The sequence below is a fragment of the Tamandua tetradactyla genome, chromosome 17 (genome assembly GCF_023851605.1).
Source record: "Tamandua tetradactyla isolate mTamTet1 chromosome 17, mTamTet1.pri, whole genome shotgun sequence".
NCBI lineage: Eukaryota > Metazoa > Chordata > Mammalia > Pilosa > Myrmecophagidae > Tamandua > Tamandua tetradactyla.
Genome location: NC_135343.1, coordinates 42906612 through 42927387, shown reverse-complemented (window position 1 = coordinate 42927387; position 20776 = coordinate 42906612). Strand labels below are relative to the sequence as shown.

General features: G+C 39.8%; 1 protein-coding gene and 1 long non-coding RNA gene across 10 annotated transcripts in view; one reads left to right on the top strand and one right to left on the bottom strand.

The window, feature by feature from the left end:
* AAK1 (AP2 associated kinase 1) overlaps positions 1-19220 on the top strand; it is a 205646-nt gene extending 186426 nt beyond the window's left edge. For 4 of the 9 annotated variants that reach the window (XM_077134449.1, XM_077134453.1, XM_077134452.1 and 1 more), the window contains one exon: positions 9590-19219. In XM_077134449.1, the coding sequence (XP_076990564.1) occupies positions 9590-10719 (1130 nt within the window). In that variant the 3' untranslated portion in view covers positions 10720-19219. The other 5 variants (XM_077134454.1, XM_077134450.1, XM_077134451.1 and 2 more) reach the window with 4 other exon arrangements.
* Positions 1169-7516, bottom strand: LOC143660955 (uncharacterized). Its single transcript, XR_013164341.1, has 3 exons — positions 6987-7516; positions 1659-1731; positions 1169-1500 (listed from the first exon to the last, which is right to left on the bottom strand). It is a non-coding gene; the product is annotated as an uncharacterized LOC143660955 (long non-coding RNA).
* Positions 19221-20776: the final 1556 nt, after the last annotated feature.

The window sequence follows — 20776 nt, the reverse complement described above, 5'->3', positions numbered from 1 at the left end:
GGGTGAATATTATCAAGAAGTAAGAGTATAGCTAGCAATTCTCAGGCAAAATGTATATTCATTTGGAAATAGCATCATTTTCTCAGGGTGTCCTGCCTGTATATGCTGTACACAGACTATCTGAACTTTTGGTGGGAGATGGTGGGTAGCTAATTTATATATTTAAAAATCAACATGTAAGAGTTTGTAAATGTAAAATGTTGCTTCTCTAGGTTTTTATTTTGTTTTGTTTTCTTCTCCTTTGCTTGCTCTGCACATCTAAACCTTAACCCTCTATGTTTTATACTGAACTCCTATCTCTCCACTTTCAGGTGGGCACTCTAGAAACAGCAGTGGGAGCTCTGAGTCCAGTCTTCCCAACCTAGCCAGGTCTTTACTGCTGGTGGATCAGCTCATAGACCTGTAGCCGTGACCCAGTAGCAGATGCAGTTCTGTAACCTTCAAACCGTAATATACATTTTCATTACGGAGTTGAGGAAAAATGATTTTTAAAAAAAAAAATCTGCATATAAGGGGCCCTCTAACCCATATCTCCTATCCCTTGCCTTCTCCTGTAGAAATGATAAGGAAAGAAAATCACTTCGGCCCTCCACATACTCCTCAGCCAGTTCCTCCCTGTTAGTTTTGCTGTGTTTTCTCATTATCCTTCTTCAATAGCATTATCCTAAATCAAGCGCTAGATGCCATGAGCTTCACCTCTCCTGGAATCGACACCACCAAAAGCTTACCTGTAACTGAAAATAGTGAAATGATACCTTTGTCTCATTCTTGCTAGGAATGACCTCCCAAACCAATCCTCCCAACCCGTCTCCTTTGGCCAGGCACTGGTGAATGTATTTACCTGTTTTGCTTTTTATCCCGTTGCATTTTCATGAAGACATGGCTTCTTAAGTTGCTCTTAACTCTAAACAATAGCCTGGAGATGGGTTTGTGGTTTAAGGAAGGCTAGAACTGACTGACGGAGAGTATATGTTTGAAAAGAGATATTGAGCCCAGCTCTAGCCAACCATCTTTTGATCTTGTTTGATCATAGTCTTAGCCAAGGGATTTTTTACCCCATGCAACCTGCCCGGCATTCATCCAGTTTCAGGCTTCCATCGAACTGTGATTTCTCAGATCTGGAGATACGACTGCAAGTACTTGAAATCCTTGGAAAAAATGTGTACATTATATAAGTCCCAAGTATTGCCATTCCTTTTCATGTTAACTGTCCCAAGCTGGATCTCAGAATAGACCAAAATAAGACAACGGTGGTAATATGATACCTTTTACTAGAAGACTTTTCACTGGGGGGGAGGGGGGTGGATGGGGGAAGGGAAGGAATTGTAGCAGAAACAGATGTATTTTTCTTGTGATTTTTATTTTGAATCAAATATTGTAAATTGTGTATAAACAAAGACGCTGAATAGTTCTGTTTCCACTTGGCGTTTCAAGTTCGATATCAGGTGTCTGTACAGGGTTTTGATCTCTTTCCCTTGTATAATTAATTACACAGCGATCCTACAGTGTAACATATGGAAACATTTTGGAGTAACTTATGTGTTGCTATAAGCCTTCAGGAAGTCCTCTATCTTTATAGAAAAGCATGTTGTTTGTTTTCAGATAATCAAAAATAAGTGTGCTGACAAACTAGGCCCAATTTAGCTGTGGCTACTTACCTTTCTTTTTCTCTGCTGTTTAAATTGAAGGCAGCAGCCAATGGAATATGTTCAGTTGGTTTTCCTTGGCTTCCTAGATTAAAACAAAACATAGTTCCTCATTAACCTTAGAATCTTGTTCATAAGTAAATAAAGGACCCTGCAATGGCATGACACCATGCCTCATGGGCATCCTCTGTATATGGACTCACTCACTGAAGTGTATTTTTTTTTCCTTACTTGGAAAAGCAATTTTATAGAATCACCCTTTTGAAAAGAGGCAAGCACAGAGAACCCTGATGTTGTTCTCTTCCTCGAGTGCCATCTTACATGATCGAAAGGGATACTCTTAGTTGGTCAAATATGTACAAATAAAATTCCAAGTCCACTTGCTTGTTTCTCTACTTAGTACTTTTGTTTCTTCTTCCTCACGTTTGCACTTTAAGGTGGAAAAAAGAAAGTTGAACAGCAATTATAAAAGGCTGCAAAACACTGCACTTTGGAGGGTAAGCTTTGACCCCAGCAATGTGAGAGCAGCCTCTGAAAGGCACCAGAGGAAAAATTTGAGTCTGTCAGTCTACCTTCTGACTTTAAATACCTCCCATGCTGGCTGAAACTAGATGAGCCAAGTAAAGACCTCTATTAGGATAATGGATCATTTCCAAAATTTAGAGAGGCACAACCTACCTGCTGAAGATAACAAAGATATCCCTGAAGAGCTCTCTGTGATTGGGTAGCAGTGAAAATGGGACTTGGTTTACCCTTTTATGGACAGGAAAAACTGCTGTAGATCAGAATTGTATATCTTTCCTGGACATAGAAAGAATGTATAAACTAATGAAGGAAATGTTTATTTTTAAATAACAATGTTTTATTCCTCTGTTTTCAGATTTGATTTTTTTTCATATATACATGTTAGAAATAAACTGAAATATCTCAATGTAGTTAAAACCATAAAGAGTATAGTTTAGAAATTAGGCGTCTCTAAATTGTTCCTTTCATACATTACCCATAATTACATTGAGATATATTATCTAATCTTCTGGCTCAATAAAGCTTAATGGAGACTGCTAATGAAAATGAACAGAAGCCAGAGACAGGGTGGTGTGAGGAAGATAATGACATGAAATTATCTTGGGCTCATTCTTCAGGAGTCGGGCCTCAAAGGGGAGAACTGTTTTCTGTTGAGGAGTGTGCATGAGGGATAATCAGTCACCGGGGCCTTCCTTAGTTTATAGTGCCATCCTTGAGCTAAAAGGGTTTGTTTGAGTTGAGTGTAACGCGCAGGTCCTTCCACTGACCTATGGGAACGTAGACTGAGCTACGAGAGAGACCTTAAAGACCATCCTGTAGTCCATCCACTTTGTTTTACAGAAGTGGAGCCTGAGCTGGATGGAGGCAGGATAGTGGGAGGAGAGGCCTGGGCAGGACAGGTCCCCTGGGATCTCATCCTGACCCCTTGTCCCTGACTATGTGGCCCTCAGCAGGTGCTTCACCTCTCAGAGCTTCCTTTTTTTATACAACAATGGGTTTGGACTAGTTGGAGATTAAGATTATAGAATTAAAGAGTTCTAAGTATATATTATTATTCTTTAGAAGGACTATGAGGGATTTATATAATCCTGATGTTCTTCAGTTACCTTCTGTAGCTCTTGCTGTTACTGTAGCAGTATTTACAGTTTAGAGAATTATAATGGGCTTTTAATGACCTGGGCTGTTATCTGAATAAAAGCCTAAATCAAAGAGTTTTGGACCCAGATGTTCCTTTTTTTAATATTAAACATACATACATACATACATGCACACACACACACACACACACACACACACACACCCTACATATTCCGACAAAACCATATCAAAAGATTTCAGTTCTTTTTAAGTGTGTAATCAAGGGTCTGCCATTTAAAAATGGGCAAATACTGTAAGCGTATGTTTCTGATCTGCTTTTATTCCAACTGTGTAAGAGTATACCAAAAAACGTCACAAATTGCTTTTTTCACCCTTTAAGGCAAAAACTAGATCACCAATTTCAAGGCCCGATGTTTTTAAAAACACAGACCTCAAAGAAAATAAGATTTAAATGACACTTTTAAAAGCATGACTATATCATTATAATCTCATGATTTCTTTAGTAGACATATCAGAAATTTGGCATCCAGTTGAGTTTTGCTTCCTTCAAGGACACCTGGTTTCACACGGGAAGCTGATACTTATTCGAATGATGCTATCATCATTTAAGTTATTTTTTCATCTCTTCTTCTTACAAATCGCGTTGAGGAAAATACTAAGATACTTTAAAAAATGGGTTGTCTTATCTAATTAGTATGGCTTTTGGTATCTGAAAGTGTATTTCTTTCGTCTATTTTTTCCACCACTCTTGGTTCTGAGTAACATTTGACTATTTCCATGAAGTAAAATCACTCACATAAGATGAAGAGTGGCTACTACTATGGGAGACAATAAAAAGAATAACCCAGAAAATTCTCAGAGAGGACCTCATAATGGAAAGCGAAAGCAGTTTGTTGTAATTTCTTTACTATTCTGAATAAGGGAACTCTGTGATCCCCAGTCTTTAGTATAGTTTAGAAAATGGAAGATAATGTATTTTAAAATACCTCTAAAAGAGATAGTCACTTTGTTCAGTCTCATTTGATACTGGATTTGGCTCTTCTGGAATTAGAATTAAGGAACTTGGATTGCTGATTATTGTAGAGAAACAAACCCAAGAAAAGAAACTATTATCTCAAAACAAAATACTAGTTTTGTTTTGTTTTTAATAACTTTTCATAGTCTCCTGACTGATAAATTGATGAGTTTGATTCAGACCAAAGTAACCTTCCCCCAGGTCTAAAAGTTTTGCCTTCAGCAATTCTGTGGGAAGGAAGGGACTTCTCTGTGGCTGACCTTCAACTAGAGGTGTGGAGGGCTCTGAGTTCTGCTGAATGAATGCATGTAGAGATAGACACCTTAGGCCAAAATAAAATCTCCTGTAGTGACTTTTTTGTGTGTGATCTCCAGAAGTCAATAACTTTCTCAGTCTATAAGATGAGCACAGTCCTGTGGCCTCTAATGTAGTTTTGGGATGAAAGTGACATGCTACCCAAAGTATTGAATTAGGTAGATTACAGGCTCCCGAGCAGCACAGAAAAACTATCACATGGACGGATATTTGGAATGATAACTTTCCTGAAACACTCCAGATATTGCAAAACTCTTTTATTTCTCTCTAGAGACTATCATTTTACCAACACAAAGCTAGCCTTTTCCTTTTCCACACTAATAATGTCCCTGAGGTTGGATATGCTTCGGTTTCTCGAAACAGAACGAATCCCAGATGGCCTCCATTTCAGATCATCTGTAACAAGATACTATTTTGTTTCTCCTGGATTTCCTCTCGCTAAGGTGGCTGAGGGAGGCTCCTCGGTTAATGAAACCTTTGCAAAGTTACCAAGTGGTGGTAGTAACTAGGATGGAAGACGTTTTCTTGGTTCCCACTTTGATGTAGTGTCCTGAACTCTACTCTTTCCTGTGAGTATTCTCCTCTGCTCCATTGCACACTCCCCTGTCATGTGGATGTATATTAACTCTTGGTCTTTATCCTGTGCTCCCCGAGAACACAAAGCAGACAAATGTACATGAAGCTATCTCATGCAGTAAAAATGTGAATCTGAACATTGCTACACAAGTTCTGTAAACAAATTTCTTCTATAAACATACAGGGGAATAAAGTCTTTTATCTGTTCAAATGGGAGCATGTTTAGAGATGTAAATAACTTAAAATAGCTGCTCTTTTCCTGAGCCAAAAACACACTTTTACAGAAAGGATTTAAACATGCTGTTGAGTGTCACCAAGTACCTGTGCATAAAAAAATAAGGACACGTGTGATAAAGATATACTGAGGAAATTTTAATGAGAGTCATAGCTACCCTGGCTTCACCTTGTCAAGTCGCTGTGAGCCTACATTTGGTATGACCGAAACCAGGCTCTAAAATGGAACACAAATTTGCAGCTCCCCTCCTCTAATTTAGACTTTAATATGCTCAGGCCAATTTAATTACACATTTTACGTTGGCAACAGTACTTACATGCCCAGTGAGAAATCTCTCCCCTTTAATTGTCCCATTGGCTTGGGAAGCACAGCTTCATTAGCCAATGTTGGCTCCAGTCAAGCCCCTTATTCCCCAATCATGGGTTTTAATGCCACTGTACAACATATGGCACAACCAAAGGCTTAATTTCATTATCTAAGCCAAAAGGTCATGGAAGTATTAGTTTGATGTACATCTCTGGATTCCCTGATGTAGTTCCAGGACGGTACATTTCAATTGGTACTCATTTCTGGATTTCTTTGAAGAGGTATTTTGCTCTCCATTCCTCAACTAAATGAGAAGACTTCATATTCAATTTTTGCAAAAGAATTATGTCTTTGACACTCCCTGTAACTATTCAGTTTACAGTCTGGGGAAAAGTAAAATATTTGGTTGTGCATGATACGCTGTATTAGGGAATATCCAGTCTGAAGTTTAAATCTTCAGATAACCCACACTATGTCCATCAGATAAAATTTTCAGGATAAACCTATCCCAAATCATGCAGCACTTTTGGTGGCTTTGGAAGTTAATAGGAAGCCAGTGAAGATAGTTGCCAAGTCATAAAGTACTTTTTGGGATTCCTTTCCTTGCCTCTGAAGCACATAAGTGCTTACTGAAATCTATGCAATCTGGAGCCCCTAAATAGACCACAATGGAGTTATACCTTATGTAATTGTCAAAAAGTGGGACACAGTCCCATGTCAGAGCAAGAAAAAGTAGTATGTTTTGACATCTGGCTTAATTTAATGTGCTCAAAACAGAATAAAAAGCAGCATGACACAGCATAAGGGAATTGGAGCAAAATGCACTACCCTTAGGGTTCATGATGAGTAAGTACCTTGTGCAAACTGGGAGGCCATGTCCTGGTCTTAAGCCCCTGGGGAGCAATGGGCTAGCTTGATTGACTTCTGTGGTCACAGGGTATTTGCCATGCCTGCCGTTAGTTACCAGACGAATTGGGCCAAGGCATGAGATTAAATCAGTCTAAATCCTTCATGTTAGTGGGCACACTGATTCAAACACGTTTTCCTGACTATACAAGGCCATCTTTGTATAGAACTGTCTACCCTGTGAACACATGCTTTCCCTATAAGAACCAACAGATCCTAAAACAGACGTTTAACTGTCCACAAAATTTAATGTCTACCTTCTGTTGACAGTTATTTAGAATCTCTCCTTGTCTTAACTACCTTGTTTCTTGTGCTGCACCACCAGAATTCTCTAAGGGAAATGTGGATGTTACTTTCCCCTTACCTGCTGGATTTCTTTGGTTTCCAGAGTTCCAGAGTTGGGGAATTGCAACATGTAGTTTGCTCTCTGCCTCAGTCACACTATACCTTCTCTAAAGAGAATGGAAAGGTTAAGAAACTTGTCCTCCTCATTTAAATGTACGTTTCCAGCCCTACAAAGCAGATTCGTCCTGAAAAAGAGGTCTGAAATAGTTCTAGCCTTCATTTTTTTTAAAAAAACGAGAGTTTTCCCTCCAAGTGATGTTACTGTTTTTGTGACTGAATTTTTAAAGTCGTTGGAATTTTCCTTGGAAATTATAGAACATGCTCTTAGTTGGCAGGTTTCCAGTTGATTTGACCAAGAACCTACTTTTTAATAGAAATTTTCATGGCTTAGGTGTGTTCTTCCATCCTTACCTATTTTGTATCTGGGCACCCCCACTTACTACTTCACAGTTCTCAAAATGTAATCTAACCTTGCAAACATCCAGAGTGTCCCAGATTCAATAGGTTGTTGATTTTGGCTGGTTGTGCTTATAAACTGGTTTGGCTGAATTCAGTTTTAATTTTCAAAAAAAAAAAAAAAAAAAAACACCACTGAATCTCATCAAACTAGTGTTCATTTTGATATTATTCCATATGTTGCCATAGTTAGTTACTGACTTGACTAAATTTTCCATTTTTTCCCAAGAAATCTGTGGCTCTCCTGCAGAACCAGCTTAATAATATCAGCCTTCAGCATAGTGTTGGAAGATGAAGGAATCAGACCTTAGTTTGACAACTAAAAACTTTATCCAACTCATAATGTGTTGGGAAGTGGTCCAGGGAAATTTGTGGGGTTTCTCACATCTCTTTGCTTGACAAATTTTATTTTTTAAAAACATCTTTGCCCTCTTTCATCTGGAATTCCTCCCAGGATTCATCATCTGGATATCACTATGACAAATCTAATATCAGTAGGCTTGCTTGAGAAATTAGGATTATTTCTTTCCATATATATTGTAAGGGAAAAAGTGTTCATTTATTTCCTATCAACTGAGCGTTGCTTTCCTATGTTATAACTGTACATATTAAAGTTGTAATACAAGAAAAAGTTCATCTTTTTAAAAATCATATTCTTCAAATACTATTCAGAAAGTAATTTGGCATCTGTGGAAAATTTAGCTTCAAAACTAATATGGGATTCCCTAAATTCAAATGGGTAGAAAGGGAAATAAAAAATGATTTTGAGAATAATATTTAAGGTCAGAACTGTTGAAAAAGAATTACTGCTAAAAAGTTATAAAATTTAGAGAAACATAGTATTTTTGTACAGTGTCTTACAAAATGTTCAGATCTCTTTCTACATTCTCTTTACAATGTAATGTCCTTAAATGACTAGTTTCCCAATAAACTGATTTTGATGCCTCTTCTTTTTGTTCTGTGTGCTTAATTCAAGCAATCACTTTTTCAGGGGATCATTTTCAGCAGAAATCACTCTACTAGCCAGTGGTCTGCATAGGTGGGGTGAGGGCAGATGTGGGGAGGGGATGATTTGAGTCCCATTTATATAGGGTACTGAGCCAGCTCTGGATCCAATCATTTTACTGAATTTTCTTATCCTGATGGGTTGGTTGTCTCTAGTGGTATCTCATTATTGAACCCACGATTAAATGATACCCTTACCCCCAACCACCCTTTCTCTGGATTCTTCTTGCTTAGTTACATATGCCTTTTTCCTGCCCTCTTGCTAACATGTGCCCAATGACACACTTCTAACCTGCTAATATTTCTTGGAAGGTAAGCTCTCTTGCATTCTGATAATTGTCTATTTGATTTTAAAAGCCAGAGCACCCTGAGGCACCTCTACCTAGATAGAAATAGACTAGAATATTCTTGCTCATATGTCTGCAATTACCCATGCATTTTACTCCTTCTGTTTAAAGAACTTTATGCTGGATTCATTTAAGCAGAGGAGATCTTTGTTAATTTAGAAGACTGAAAACAAAACTCCAGGGCAACTCCAGCTGAAGGTGATTTATTTAGAATGCTTTTGATTATGCATCCTCCCCTTACAAAATGCCTTCAGTGTTCACATTTTGGACACTCCTGTGCTGTGAGTTGTGCTTGTGATGTAAATCATCAAGTAAACTCACAATTATCAAGCATCCATGTTCTGCTCCTTAGAGGGCCTGTCCTCAGATGGAGGCAGTGTGGAGTACATGACCACATGCCAGATACTGAATTGAGTTCATCTCCAGACAGTGTTTCTGCATCATCCCAAACCATCATGGTACCTGTGGAGATGAGTGACTGGGTTTGTTTTCATTCCATTACAAGCCAGGTAGAGCAGGCGTGGGTGCCTGGCCCCACAAGTGGGAGCACTGTATAGTTATGCTCAATGTCTATGTGCCTAACGTCTTCATCTCCTTTCCTCCACATTGTGCCTATCATGTTCCAAAACGTGAGACAGTGATTGGTCGTGTTCCAGTTTGTGTGCGGTTTCCCTGCCTGACTTATTTTTCTGTTTTTCCTTTTCCATTTTCAACATCTATTATTTGGCTCCATTATGTTTCTGTTGACATTAAATGTTACAAGGATAGAATTGAACCAGCTGGTGCATTAATTCTGCATTTTGTGCTTTTCTAGGTCTCCAGAGAGAGCCCAACCCCTGTCCTGTAATAACTGTAGAGCACTTTAAAGAACTGACGAGTATAAAAGGCCTTCCTCTCTATCCAGACCCCTCCAGGGAACCTGGTACTAAAACTCAGAACAACTTAGAATCCGACTACTTGGCCAGAGATGGTCCTTCAAGCAACAGTTCATTTCACAGCAGCGAAGAAGAGGGGACTGACCTCGAAGGGGACATGTTAGACTGCAGTGGGTCTCGACCTCTTCTCATGGAGTCTGAAGAAGAGGATGAGAGCTGCAGGCCTCTCCATGCAAAGCTGGTAGGAGCTGTTCCATTCTCTCAGCCAGAAGTCTCTACTGAACAAGCAGAGGCAGTACAAGGTGGAAGAAAGAACCAGTTCCAGGTCCTCACACAACCATCTGCTGATGGTCTCAGTGAAACAGATGTTTTTGCCACAGCCCCATTCAGGAGCTCAAGGATTCCGACTAATGACATGGACATTTTCTCCAAAGCCCCATTTGTCTCCAAGGGCAGTGTGGCTCCTTCCCAGCCAGAGGAGGCAGACGTGTTCTCGAGAGCTCCTTTTACCAAGAAGAAAAGTATGGAGGAGTTAACAGTTGCCCAAAGCCCTTCCCAGGAGTTGCCTGTGCACACCAATCTCCTCAGTCAGACAGGTGATGTCCCTCTGCTCTCAGGCCTTGACAGAGCAGCACACCCATCTGTCCGAGCTCAGTATTCCATGGCTGGTTTTGTCCAACAATCTAACCTCCCCTCCCATTCTGTACAAGCAGCCGACCATCTTGACAACATCTCTCCCAGGGGATCATCCCTGGAATCCGGGGGCCATCCTAATAACAGAAATAAAGGACCTCCACCCCAGAAGGAAGCTGTCTCAGGCCCTATGGCAGGCAAACCATTTCGCCCCCAGTCTTTATCCAAATATTCCCGTCATTATAGCCCAGAAGATGAGCCAAGTCCAGAAGCCCAGCCCATTGCCGCCTACAAAATTGTTTCACAAACCAACAAGCAGTCAATAGCTGGCTCTGTTTCCATCACATCCCTCTCCTCCAGGACTACGGAGCTGCCAGCTGCTGATCCCTTTGCTTTGGCACCCTTTCCTTCAAAATCAGGCAAGCAGAAACCATAGGAGCAATACCTGAGCCTTAGCCTTCTGCCTCTACCCCACCCCCAATTCCTGCCACACCTCCCAGATGAGCCTTCCCAAGAAGAAATAAATCAATGACTATCTTCTACTTCTCTGCTATCAGAACAGAACTTCTTCATTGCAGTAATATTTAGTTGAAACCCCTTTAAGTTATGCCCATTTCTTTTGTTTATATTGATTTCTCGACTTATAAAAGGCATTTCCATCTCCTTTCATAGAGGCCTTTCACCTCCACTCAGCATTTTTTTTTTCCGCCCAGAAATTGTTTAAGCCCAGAAATACTGCACCCCAGTCCCAAGAGGGCCATGTTATTGCTCATTTTAATTCCTACACTCCCTGTTGTGAGTCATGTCCATTGACAAATCAAGTTAGTCTTTCTAGGACTGATTTAATACTCGTGAAAGAGGCGATTTCTGGAAAGAAGCGCAAGATTAAAATCCTGCACATCAAGAGGGACTGTAATCCTGCAGATACTAATCATTCCTGTAAAGCCAGCAGGTCTAGAAGGATTCTCTAGATCTGTTTCAGAGTGTGTATGCAAGCCAGGTCAGTCCTTATACATGAGCGTGTCTTTGAGTGTGTAATATATGTCATATCTTTTCCTATGTAGAAATGCACACAGGTGGGATATCTATGCTCATCTCTAATAATCTTGGCAGAGCCTTCCCCACAACTATATTTTAAATTAGTGTGAGTTCACAAATATGTTTGTATGCGTGCATGCACACCCATGGATGTTAACAGGAAACATTTTACCATTAGGTAAATTCTGTCCACCATGCCTACCTCCACATTCAGATCACTCATTTATTGGTCTTTGTCTGCTCACCTAACTTGAACCCTGTTTTAATTTAGGTCCCCCCACCCCAATGGAAAAATTGAATTCATTGGAACATTTAGGAAAATCCTCACTGGAACAAGGTTTGCTGTTAACATATTTCATTTACCTGGTCATAAAAAATTAATTATCCTTATACTTTACCTCTTCAGAATAAGAGAAAAGAGTATCTTACTACAGTTCTAACCACTGGATATACGGTTTTAGTAATAAAAGAAGCGTTCAAAAATTTTAGGGCTCAGCACTCAGTCATCATTATGGAATGCATTAATTATGAGACTAGGTTATAAACTAGGTTTGCTTGTTTTTTGTTTTTTTCTAAATTCTTGCCATCTTTCCCAAGGCATGTAAATAAGTTTGACAGAACGGAAAAGAGCTGAATGAGCTAGCCATGAAAACCTTTAAATTAAGATAGATGACTGACTTGTGTTTTTGAAAATATCTTCTATTTCTGGAAAGATCTAACTCAGTCCTAGCTTTTTTCCTACCTTTTCTTATTAGTTCCTTAAAATAAAACTTATGTCTCAATGGGAAGATTTCTGCTGAGAAAGTTCAACTAAATATAAAAAACTGCTGCACAAGTTTCAACTTGAAAGCTTCATATGATTTCTAATAAATGTTAGTGATTCCTCCATTAGCTGGAGAATTGTTTACCAAACCAGATTAATAATTTAAGAATTATTGGAAAATCCCTCCATTAGCTGGAGAATTGTTTACCAAACCAGATTAATAATTTAAGAATTATTGGAAAATCATCCAAGAATCAAACCTAAATTCCATAAATGGAATTATGTAAGTTAAATTATTACTGCCAAACTCCATTGCAGTTTACTAGATGTGGTATTCTTTAAATGTGAAGATCAGGGATTTTGGCAGTAAACTATGAATAGCTGTTTTCCAAGACTTTTTTTAGTTTAGTCTCCACCTATTTAAAATATCCAGTTTAAAAGATAAACTTGAATAACTGGCATTGTATCAGGGCTACTAGCAATGGTTCTCCAACCAACATCTCAAGCTTGCCAGAAGTCTGTATCTTTCACTTTGGCAAATGCTAAATTTTCATTCCAAGAGTTTGCTCTCTCCTAATTATCCTTTCTGATTTTCCTGTATAACAGTGGATGCAAAACCATCCTTCCAGTTTAGTGGTTTTGGAACTTTGCATCCAAAACTCTTCCCATGAGCATTATCAATTGAAGCCCTCAAAGATATAGGCTAATTCTCTTCCCAAATCAGAAACTCTTAAAAAAAATGGAACATCATTCTAATTCAATCTTCTAAATGTCCAGGATTACCCAACAGTCCTGCAAGATGTCTTTCCTTTGGTTATTTGATCCCTCCCTCTTAATAAAGTGGTTATTTTCATTCTCAAAATAGAAATCAGAATGTAGTTGAATAATTTATCAAGCATTGGCTCTAACCCTTTTGTATTCTCTCTGGAGGCCCGGGATAGGTGGAGACACTAAATACCATTTTTGAATAGGGAAATGAATGTAAAGACATTCAAATTGCTTTTATTTTTTTCTTGCTGAGTGATATATGAGAGATTTTTATGATTATTGTATTATATTAATTATTAGCTATTAACTGATGAATTTTGCAATAGGATTTTATTCCTTTTCTACTAATCTTTGGATCATATAGGGTAAATTCATCATTTAAAAATAAAAGGTTCTTGCCAGAGGTCATCCTGAATCTGGAAATCTGGAAAATTCAGTTTTAAGGAAATGAGGAATGCTCAGGGTGCTTTGACTTCAGTAGCAAATACATGTTTCCACCAACTAAACCAGAATAGATTAAAATTAAAGAGAAAACACAGTCACCAAAAGCTGCACTTTTTGGTTTCAGTTTATGTATTGTTTGCTTTATACATCTAATAGAGAACACAGGAACTTGTACAGTGACCTTTTATTTCAGTGGAAAACAATGAGCCAGAATATATTGAGATATAAATCATTGAGCTGCAGTCTGCACTGATGAATTCCTAAATAGTCCATGTTAACTGGCTAACAGGCACTTTTGAATGAAATTACATGTGGTAAAAAATACATAAATCTTACATGTGATGAAAGATACATAAACATCTGTCTCTTGGGTTTTACATACAGCCCTTTTGCTCCAAATCCTTGCTGAGATTGGAAAATAGAATGAACAGAATTTGAGGCTGAAGCAGATGCTGAGCAGTCATAATCCTGTTTCGTATTGACCCCACTCATTGTTGAGATGAAATTTTCATATGTGTGGACTGGTGTGTATATGTTTAAATCTGCATGTAACGTCTGAGTTTAATCCGGTAACCAAGGTATCTTTCTAAACCATCAGGAAAGATACTGCTATCTTATTGGCCTCTTCTTTATTTAGTAAGTTTTAAAGCACATGTACATCATATTTTCAATTATTTAGTTGGCATTTCACTGGTTCATACCGAAAGTTTGCAGGTTTCACTTTTATAGATAAGTATAATCACCAAAGTGTTCTGACAATAGAAATTCATTCATGGTCTATTTCTTCCATAAAGAAAAGTAGTAAAAAATATCAGCTCATATAACAAGATGTATTATATCAAATAGGAAATTTTTTTATAAGTGACTAGAGAAGAGTGAGATCCAGTTCATTCAGATGGGGAGGATCTAATTTTAAATGGAGTTATTTGGGTCCCTTTAATAAATTTTAAAATTCCAATGAAATCAAAATTGGAGAACACATATCAGGCAACTCTGAAATGATTGCTGGTCATGCAGATATGATTTTACCTGAAAAATTTAGAACCCAAATTATTTTGGTAGAAAGTATATAGGAGCACCACTGAAAACCTGCAGCCTATAAAGAGGTGGGGCCCATTGTTAATGTCCATGAGCTCCTAAGTTCTAATTCTTCAATCTTGCCTGAAGAAGTAAACATTGGGGATTTTAAATGGAATTATGTAAGTTAAATTATTATTTTTTCCAAAGCCTATATCAACTACTACTCACAAGTTTTTTGTTTGTTTGATTTTTAACCACCTGAACTCTTGAAAACTTGTTACTGCAAAATTTATTTAAGGGACTGTTTCAGAATGCTTGAAAATGAAAAGTAGTATCTGATTGGGAAAGGTTTTTGTGTTCTTGTGCCACAGAACAAATTTGCTAGGGTGCTGGAAAGTTCATCGACCGGATTCAACAGTCGGACTGCTGCCTCAGTTTACATAGTTGTCAGATGTGGGGAATTCAAACTGGCAACATCTTGATTCCCTGGGCTGTCTGATTTTTTTGTCCTATGCTGCCTCTTTTGTACCTTAACTTTTGTTAGGAAACAGGCCTTCCACCTGCCCAAGACCCCATCATTAGAACACCTCCAGACACAACTCTTTTCCTGCTTTGCCACTCCCCTGTAAGTCTTCCCCGTTGACCTCCCTTACTCCTATTCCCACTGCCTTTCTTCACTCGACATTCCCTATTGTAACCACCCATGCTGTGGATGATGAAGAATAGGGTTGAATGATCATGTTAACTGTTATTTGCCTCCCTTGTTTCTGTAAACAGTTTCTTCTTAAGTTTCAGCCCAGCCTGTGACAATCTCAGCACAGTGGAATAATTCCAAGTAAGAATGAAATGGCTCACCTTCCCCTTTTCTTGTGGACTAGAAGAAAGGATTAAGGAAGGTTGGCAGGACCCCAGCCTTACTCTGGGAAGACAACCAAGAAACATCACTTCACCTTGATCTTATACAGGCCCAGAGGGCCCTAGAATGTAGGGACAAGTTTATGAGTGAAGGGGCTATCTGGTAAAATAGCTAAATGATAACCATCACCCTGGTGACTTAATCCAGTATTCCCATACTTTGTAGTTCCATAAGAAATTTAGTCTGCACTATATCCCAACAAATTCTAATTTAAGTGCACACAACACAATTTTGAGTTATAGCAACTATGTTTTGTTTTTCAAATCAAAACAATGCTATCTGCAGTGCCTTGTAAAATTACCATATGCACATTTTAAAGGGATCTGTGTGATGCCTTTTGGCAAGGAATTGCAGAAGTAGTTTTTACCACTATCATTAAAATTGGGAGGGTTAGACTTTGGGGACTGAGGGGAAACAATGCAGGCTTTTCACTCTGAAGTGACAGTCAATTGTGGTCTCAGTCTACCAAAGACTCCTATTTGGGGCGTGTGAATGGAGTGTGTGTTTGTATGTGCATGCTTGCACGTGTCTCCCTCGCACTTTGTGTCCATGGTATTAACTCAAGGCCTCCTAATAAAGGCATCCAAAGAACACCAAAAGGGGATAGTAGGTATCTTGCATGAATATATTCAGTTCTCTTTGCCCACAATTCTTCAAGTTAGAAATGGAGTTCCCAATAAAGGGGGGGAAATTCAGGCATTGCCTTAGTTTTGTTTCCACAGTATGTTGTTCTCATCTATGAGAATGAAACTCAGTAGGGCTTGTCCTGAACCCTTGGCTCATATGTGGTGTTGGAAGGGCAGTAGTAACCAGAACACCACAGGTCTGCCAGGTATTACTTTATATAAGCGCATATTTAAAGTAATTTGTTAGGAGATAGAAACCAAATGGTAAAGGCCAGGGGCCTCATTCTGGGGAGAAGAAATGAACTCCCTCTGCTGTTGATTGTGAGTAGACTGAATGAGGAGGTCAACCCACTGTAAGGAGTATTGAGGTCATTGGGCCTCCAAAAACAATATGTGCACACAATCTCAAGGGCTGTGAACAAGGGAAAGGAAGGGAAAAAAGACATAAGTCAATCATAACATCTTTGCAATACCTCTTATTTGCAGACTATTGGATTTATGTTATTGCACTCTTGGTGTGATCTGTCTTATGTATCTGATAGTTTTTATGAATAATTGAGTTGTAAACTCCTATACACTTAATTAAAATAAATAATTCACACTTTGTGTTATTTTTTTAAATGAGATATTCTAGAATTGAAGAGATCCATAGGTATTTTCACTTGGTACCAAGAGTAATAATACATTTTAAGTTTCAAAGAATAACTTTGGGCTGGTTTGTTGCTCAGTTTCCAAATCTCCGGCTTAAATCTATGGATGCTGATACTGTTATTTCCTAAGACCTCTCCATTTAGTGGGACCATAATAACTGAGCTGGGACAACCACAGAACTACATCCTATGTAAATTCTCCTGTGAGCTTTTGAGGCATCTATTTGAATGTGACCTGCATCAAAATGCAGATATATATATACACTACACACACACACACACACACACACAAACACGCACACACTACATACCTAAAGAGGCCACCATGAACATAAGAAGAAATGGAGAGCAATTAAGGAGAGAAATCTTGGGAGAAATGAGTTATACCTAAAAATTCTAAAATCCACACCGAGTGGGAGAGAACCTGCGGCCTTTTTTCTCCAAATTTGAGAAAATGGCACAAGTGACATTTGACTGAAATTTAATGAACTTGACGTTATCTCCATGATTCGGGGAGAACTGGCAATGTGCAGAGTTCACAGATGTGTTAATGAGGGTTCTCTAGAGAAACAGAACTAACAGGACAGATCTGTAAGTACAGGATTTATAAAGGTGTCTCACACAACCATGGGATTGGAAGAGTCCAAAATCCATAGAGCAGACTGAAGCTGGCAGCTCCAGCGAAGGTTCTGGACAAACCACAGGAGAGGCTTGCTGGCTGAAGAAGCTGCAAAAGAATCTTCTTCCTTACAAGACTTCAGCTCATTGGATTATCTCATTGTGGGAGACAAGCCTTAATTGATTGCAGATATAATCGGCCACCAATGTAACCAACTAACTGATGATTTAATACACCAGCATTCTGGTTCATCAACAGCCACAAACTATCCTTGTAGCAACGATCAGGCCAGGGCTTGCCTAACCAGACAACTAGGCATAATCACTTGGCCAAGTTGACACCAGAAACTAACCATCACAGTCCACCCCTTGTTAACTTGGCACCTATACACCTCACCTAGAAACACCTTAATTTCAAAATAGAACACAATAACAGACATATGTTTTGCCTAACAATACTCAGCTGTTCTGCATACAACCAGAAATGCACTACATCTCTCCAGAATAGGTGCAAGTCCTTAGGTGACTTTCACTCTTAAACTTCTTACCTTATGACCTAAATACTATAACATGAACAATACAACTTACATCATATGATAGGAAAACAAGATATTTGCTTATGTACAAATGCAAACATACTCAAAACAGGGAGGAAGTATTCATACAATCATTTCTCCGTTCTGTAACTGGTCATGTGGTTGTAGTTCATGTTTATCACTAACTTATACTACCCATTCCATGTTCCTTTTATGGTCAGGAAGCACTTCAGCTGGTCATAGTTCTTTGCCAGGTGGGGGGACCCAGATCTTCATTCCTGAAGTTTCTGGGCCATTAGTAGTCCTGCCTGGATTTGGGTTTTTGCAGTTTTCCATTGACTTTAATCACAGGGCATGGTAGTACTAAGACACCCTAGGGGATTGTCTGTATTCCAGGAAAACTCTTCTTTAACTCCACTGTGTAGTTGCAGTCCTACTTCCCCTTGATAGTCAGGATCAGTCATCCCAGACAGAACAGTTATCCCCTTTCTTGCCTGTTGATTCAGTGGCATGAGAAGCCTGAAGTGGCCAGGTGGCAGTCTTAACTTCCAGCTCAATGGAATCATTGTTGTGTCTCCTAGTAAGAGCATTCCTTCTTTTGGAACTAAGACTTGTAGACCGGCAGAGCTTAAGGTTTCAAGGACAGGAAACAAAAATGTTCCTAGTGAATCCTTAGAGGTGATAGTGAATGGTGACACTCCCTTGATAACTGGACCTGTGAATCGTGGCTATGGGAGAATCAGCACCATACAGTGGATGCTGATTCAGAGCATTCACAGCCTCCTGGAGAACACTGCCCCAGCCCTGCAAGGTATTGCCACCTAGTTGGCATTGTAATTGGGTCTTCAAAAGGGCATTCCAATATTCTATCAATCTAGCTATCTCTGGATGATGGGGAACAGGGTATAAGACCAGAGAATTCCATGAGCATGTGCCCATTCCCACACTTCATTTGCTGTGATGTCAATTCCTTGATCAAAAACAATGCCGTGTGGAATCACATGATGGTGGATAAAACATCCCATAAGTCCATGGATGGAAGTTTTTGTGGCAGTATTGTGTGCAGGGAATGCAGACCCTACCTGAAGTATGTGTCTATTCCAGTTAGAACAAATCACTGCCCCTTTCATGATAGAAGTGATCCAATGTAATCACCTGCCACCAGGTAGCAGGCTGATCACCTCAGGGAATGGTGCCATATAGGGGACTGAGTGTGCGCCTCTGCTGCTGGCAGACTGGGTACTCAGCAGTGGCCAAAGCCAGGTTGGCCTTGGTGAGTGGAAATCCATGTTGCAGAGCCCATGCATAACCTCTATCCCTACTACCATGACCACTTTGTTCATGAGCTCATCAGGTGATGGCAGGAGTGGCTGAGTAAAGAGGATGACTTGTATCCTCAGGACGAGTCATCTTAGCCACTTGATTATTAAAACCTTCCTCTGCTTAAGTCATCCTCTGGTGCACATTCACATGGGACACAAATATCTTCAGGTACTTTGCCCACTCAGAAAGGTCTATCCATATACCTCTTCCCCAGACCTCTTTGTCACCAATTTTCCAATCATGTTCCTTCCAAGTCCCTGACCATCCAGCCAAACCAGAGCAATAGCCCATGAGTCAGTACACAAACACACGTCTGGCCAGCGGCACTGCTCAAAGTTCTGCCCACTGGGAGGATTTCCCTTCACCACTGTCCTCTAAGGACATCCCAGAAAGAGGTTGTAGTGCTGCAGCTGTCCACTTTCGGGTGGTACCTGCATATCATGTGGAACCATCTGTAAACCAGGCCCAAGTTTTCTCTTCCTCAGTCAACTGACTGTAATGAACTAACTCCCCAAGAGGACTTAGCTCTGGTCTGGGAAAGAGAAAGTAATGCGGCAGGAGTGGTGACCATGGGCATTTGGGCCACTTCCTCATGTAACATACTTGTGCCTTCAGGACCTGCTTGAGCCCTATCTCTCATATACCATTTCCATTTTATGATGGAGAGCCGCTGTGCACACTCAACTTTATGGCTTGGTGGGTCAGACAACAAGGCAACTCAGGTCTCATGGTAAAAGTGGCCCATGGTTAAGCATTCAGTCTCTACTAAGGCCCGGTATCAGGCTAAAAGCTCTTAAAGGGAGAGGAGGAACCTGCATCAGATGGTAAGTCTTTACTCCAAAATCCTAAGAGTCTGCATTGTGATTCTCCTAAAGGGACCTGCCAAAGGCTCCAGCCAGCATCCCTATTTGCCAATGACACTTCTAGCACTACAGGATTTGCTGGATCATATGGCCCAAGTGGCAGAACTGCTTGCATAGCAACCTGGATATGTCACAGAGCCTCCTCTTGTCCCGGAACCCACTCAAAACTAGCAGCTTTTCTGGTTACCTGGTAAATGGGCTGGAGTAGCAAAACCAAATGAGGAATATGTTATCTCCAAAATCCAAAGAGGCCAAGTAGGCATTGTGCCTTTTTTTGGTTGTAAGAGGGGCCAGGTGCAACAGCTTACCCTTCACTTTAGAAAGGATATCGCAACATGTCCCACATCATTGGACAGCTAGAAATTTCACGGAGGTGGAAGGCCCCTATAGTTTTGTTGGATTTATCTCCTATCCCCTGACAGATAAATGTCTTACCAATAAGTCTAGTTGATACTTCTTGCTCACTAGCAGCAATCAGCACGTTATCCTCAATATAATAGACCAATGTGATGTCTTGTGGGAGAGAGACACCATCAAGGTCCCTGCAGACAAAATTATGACATAGGGCTTGAGAGTTGATATACCCCTGAGGCAGGACAGTGAAGGTATACTGCTGGTCTTGCCAGCTGAATGCAAACTTTCTTGAGGTCCTTACAGACAGCTGTTGAGAAAAAGGCATTTGCCAGATCAATAGCTGCATACAAGGTACCAGGTGATGTGTTGATTTGCTCAAGCAATGATACCACATCTGGAACAGCAGCTACAACTGGAGTTACATTTATGATAGTCCACTGTCATCGTCCAAGTCCCATCTATTTTCTGCACAGGCCAGATTGGAGAGTTGAATGGGGTTGTAGTGGGAATCACTATCCCTGTATCTTTCAAATCCTTGAGAGTGGCACTAATGTCATCATCCAAGTTCCATCTA